Here is a 2687-nt window from a genome sequence, read left to right on the forward strand (position 1 = left end):
AAATCAGAGCTCCTAGATCCTCCAGACCTGGTCGGCCGAGTATAGCGTTGTGTGAGCAGGCTAGATTCACCACGATGAACTTCATACTGAGTTTCTGTACGTCGGGATAACTGCCAACCTCAACTGGTAGAGTGATGGATCCTTATACCTCCACCGAGTCCCCTGTGAAACCGGCGAGTGGCGTTTTGACGGGGTTCAGCTGTTCTCGGGTCAATCCCATTTTGGTGAAAGTCTCGAGGTATAGCACGTTGACGCTGCTCCCAGTGTTGACCAGGATCCGACGAACGACTACCCCTTTGATGTCCATCGCTATAACCAGCGCATCTCGATGCGGCGTCTCTCCCGCAGGTAAATCCCTATCAGTGAAAGTGATGGGCTCTCGGCACACCTTCTTAGAGTTCTCCTCGCGCCCGTACACCGTCCCGACATACAACTATCGAGCCCAGGCCTTTCGAGTATTCGCTGAGTCACCACCTTCCGGCCCGCCGACTATCATGTTGATAACCGGCTTCTGACGCCATTGAGCCTCGTTTTCCTCAGAAGCCGGCTGCTTGCCCCGACTGCTCTTCGCGGCGGCGGTGGGATCCCCGTCCCCCCGAGTGGCCGACCTCCGCCTCCACTGATTAGGAGGCGGGGTCCCTTGCTAAATGATACCCTCCATGATCTACTTCAAATAGAAGCACTCTTCCGTGCTGTGAGTGTAGGATTTGTTGTAACGACAGTATTTAGAGGTCTTACCTGCCTCATCGCTTACCGCGTGGTCGTTAATCGGCGGAGGCGGAGGTGAAGCGACTGCTTGTACCTCGTGCACTGGCCGTTCGGGAACCGGCCGATAGGGGTATACGACGGGCCTGTCGTATGGCCGTCTGGCATCGGGTCGCCGGGTCACTTCCGGGCGCCTTTCCTTTGTTTCGGCTTGCGTCTTCTTCCCATCGGCGGATCCTCCGACCTCGCGTTGTCGTTTGTGCTTCATAGCCTGTTCCGTGTTGGCCCTCTTGTTGGCCATGTGTATGGCTTCCGCGTAGGTGGCCGGGCGGTTATCCCGCAGATCTCGGTATAGCTGACCGGACCGCAAAGACTCGATGAAAAAGGTGAGCGCGGTCTGGTCCTCGACTTCCTCAATAGATTGGATTTCTTTCTGCCAGCGAGCTAGATAGGTTTTCAGAGATTCACCTTCTTCTTGGTGAACGTCGCCCAAATGTGTTAGGTCCTTCTGCGGTTTGATATTGGCTACGTAGTGGCTCATGAAGCGATCGGCTAGCTCCTCGAAATTGTGAATCGACCCCAGAGGTTGCGCCACTAACCATCTCTGCGCCGAGCCTTTCCGCGTGGGTAGGAAGGCGTGGCACATGACAGGGTCCCGGACCCCCAGTACTTGCATCTTGGCTTGGTAGCTCAGCAAGTGTTCTCGAGGATCACCGGATCCATCGAACGTGGCTTGTTCTGGGAATTTGAAATCACCTAGTATCTTGAACGTCATGATCTCGGTCGAGAAAGGCAAGGCGGTCAACAACGTTCGACCAGGAGATTTGGTCTTCCCTTCTACCTGCTCGTTCAGGTTCCGCACTTCCTGGACTAGGTGCGCTACTTGGCCCCCATCATGGGTATGATTTCCTGTCGACTCCATACTTTCGCCGACTTCAGATTCAATCGGTCGGTCATTGTTGCAGACAGGTTGTTCTGTACGGCGAGCTCTAGTTCTGGTTCTATGGGTGTGAGCTCTCTCGCGCCTGGCTTCTCGATCTCGAGGGCCCGCCGGTGCGCGGCTAGGCTCCCTCTGTCCCAGTCGTTCTCTCGCCGACGGTCGTCCGGCATTCGGGCCCAGCCTGGAGTGGACGGACTGTACTGGCTGGCTTTCGGCCCGCCGACTCCCTGGTCGGTCTTTCGGCCTCTGGGATGGCGGTGGATTACGGTGTGATGGTCGAGAGACGGATTGTTCTCTTACTCCCCGACTTGCCCTAGCGAAGGCTCACCCGATCGCATGGAGTTGCTCCGAGGTGAGAGGTACCTGAGGCTATTGTCGGTTTACCGGTGGTGCCGTTTCATTCTCCCGGCTCTAAGCATTGCACTGGTTCAACTGGTCTCTCAAGTCTGCCCCCAGTCCGGGGCCGTGGTTGCTCAATTGTTCTTGGTCTCCTGCCATGATGGAAGCTTTCTCGGTCGCTTGACGACTGGAATCCTTCCGGTCGCTTCTTGGACTCGCTTTGCTTAGAGAGCCACGCAACTCTTAGTATCGATCCCCACGGACGGCGCCAGTGTTGGTTTTTGGGTTTACGGGCCCAGGGAGGTCCAACACTACCTTAGTTGGTGGATTTACTTTTCACACAGGATTGTAAAAGAAATGAAAGTACTCTAATGGCTTCAAGTGTGTCTCTCTTTTCTCCGGGGATGAACTTGTTTTTCGTTTACACGGGTGGAGGAGCCTTTATATAGCAGGCTCCCCCCTATCGACTTGAAGGCCATTAATGGTCGACTTCAAGGCTAATTATAATTATTGAGCCGTTGGATGCCGTTACCAGGCCGGTCAACGGCTCTCACAGATTGGTAACCGGTCGACCGAGTCCTGCCTTTAGTGCCTCCAACGGCTCTGGGTCCTTTTAAATGAAGCTCTTCAATGCTCTCTTAACGGCTCTCCGAACCGAGTTCCTTTCTGGGCTTGGGCCCTGGTCGACTCCTGGACCCGGCCC

At 55.3% G+C, this 2687-nt stretch overlaps 1 protein-coding gene across 1 annotated transcript; it reads right to left on the reverse strand.

The window, feature by feature from the left end:
- Positions 1-433: 433 nt before the first annotated feature.
- LOC109192008 lies at positions 434-1627 on the reverse strand. Its single transcript, XM_019342636.1, has 2 exons — positions 739-1627; positions 434-639 (listed from the first exon to the last, which is right to left on the reverse strand). The coding sequence occupies exons 1-2, from the start codon at positions 1625-1627 to the stop codon at positions 434-436; spliced, it is 1095 nt and encodes a 364-aa protein (XP_019198181.1).
- Positions 1628-2687: the final 1060 nt, after the last annotated feature.

This window comes from Ipomoea nil, unplaced genomic scaffold (genome assembly GCF_001879475.1).
Source record: "Ipomoea nil cultivar Tokyo-kokei standard unplaced genomic scaffold, Asagao_1.1 scaffold1735, whole genome shotgun sequence".
Lineage (NCBI taxonomy): Eukaryota > Viridiplantae > Streptophyta > Magnoliopsida > Solanales > Convolvulaceae > Ipomoea > Ipomoea nil.

Coding starts and splice junctions, on each gene's coding strand:
- LOC109192008 (XM_019342636.1), bottom strand. CDS start 1,627: ATGGAGTCGACAGGAAATCATACCCATGATGGGGGCCAAGTAGCGCAC. Junction 640..738: donor CGCGGTAAGCGATGAGGCAG/GTAAGACCTCTA, acceptor TCATTTAGCAAG/GGACCCCGCCTCCTAATCAG.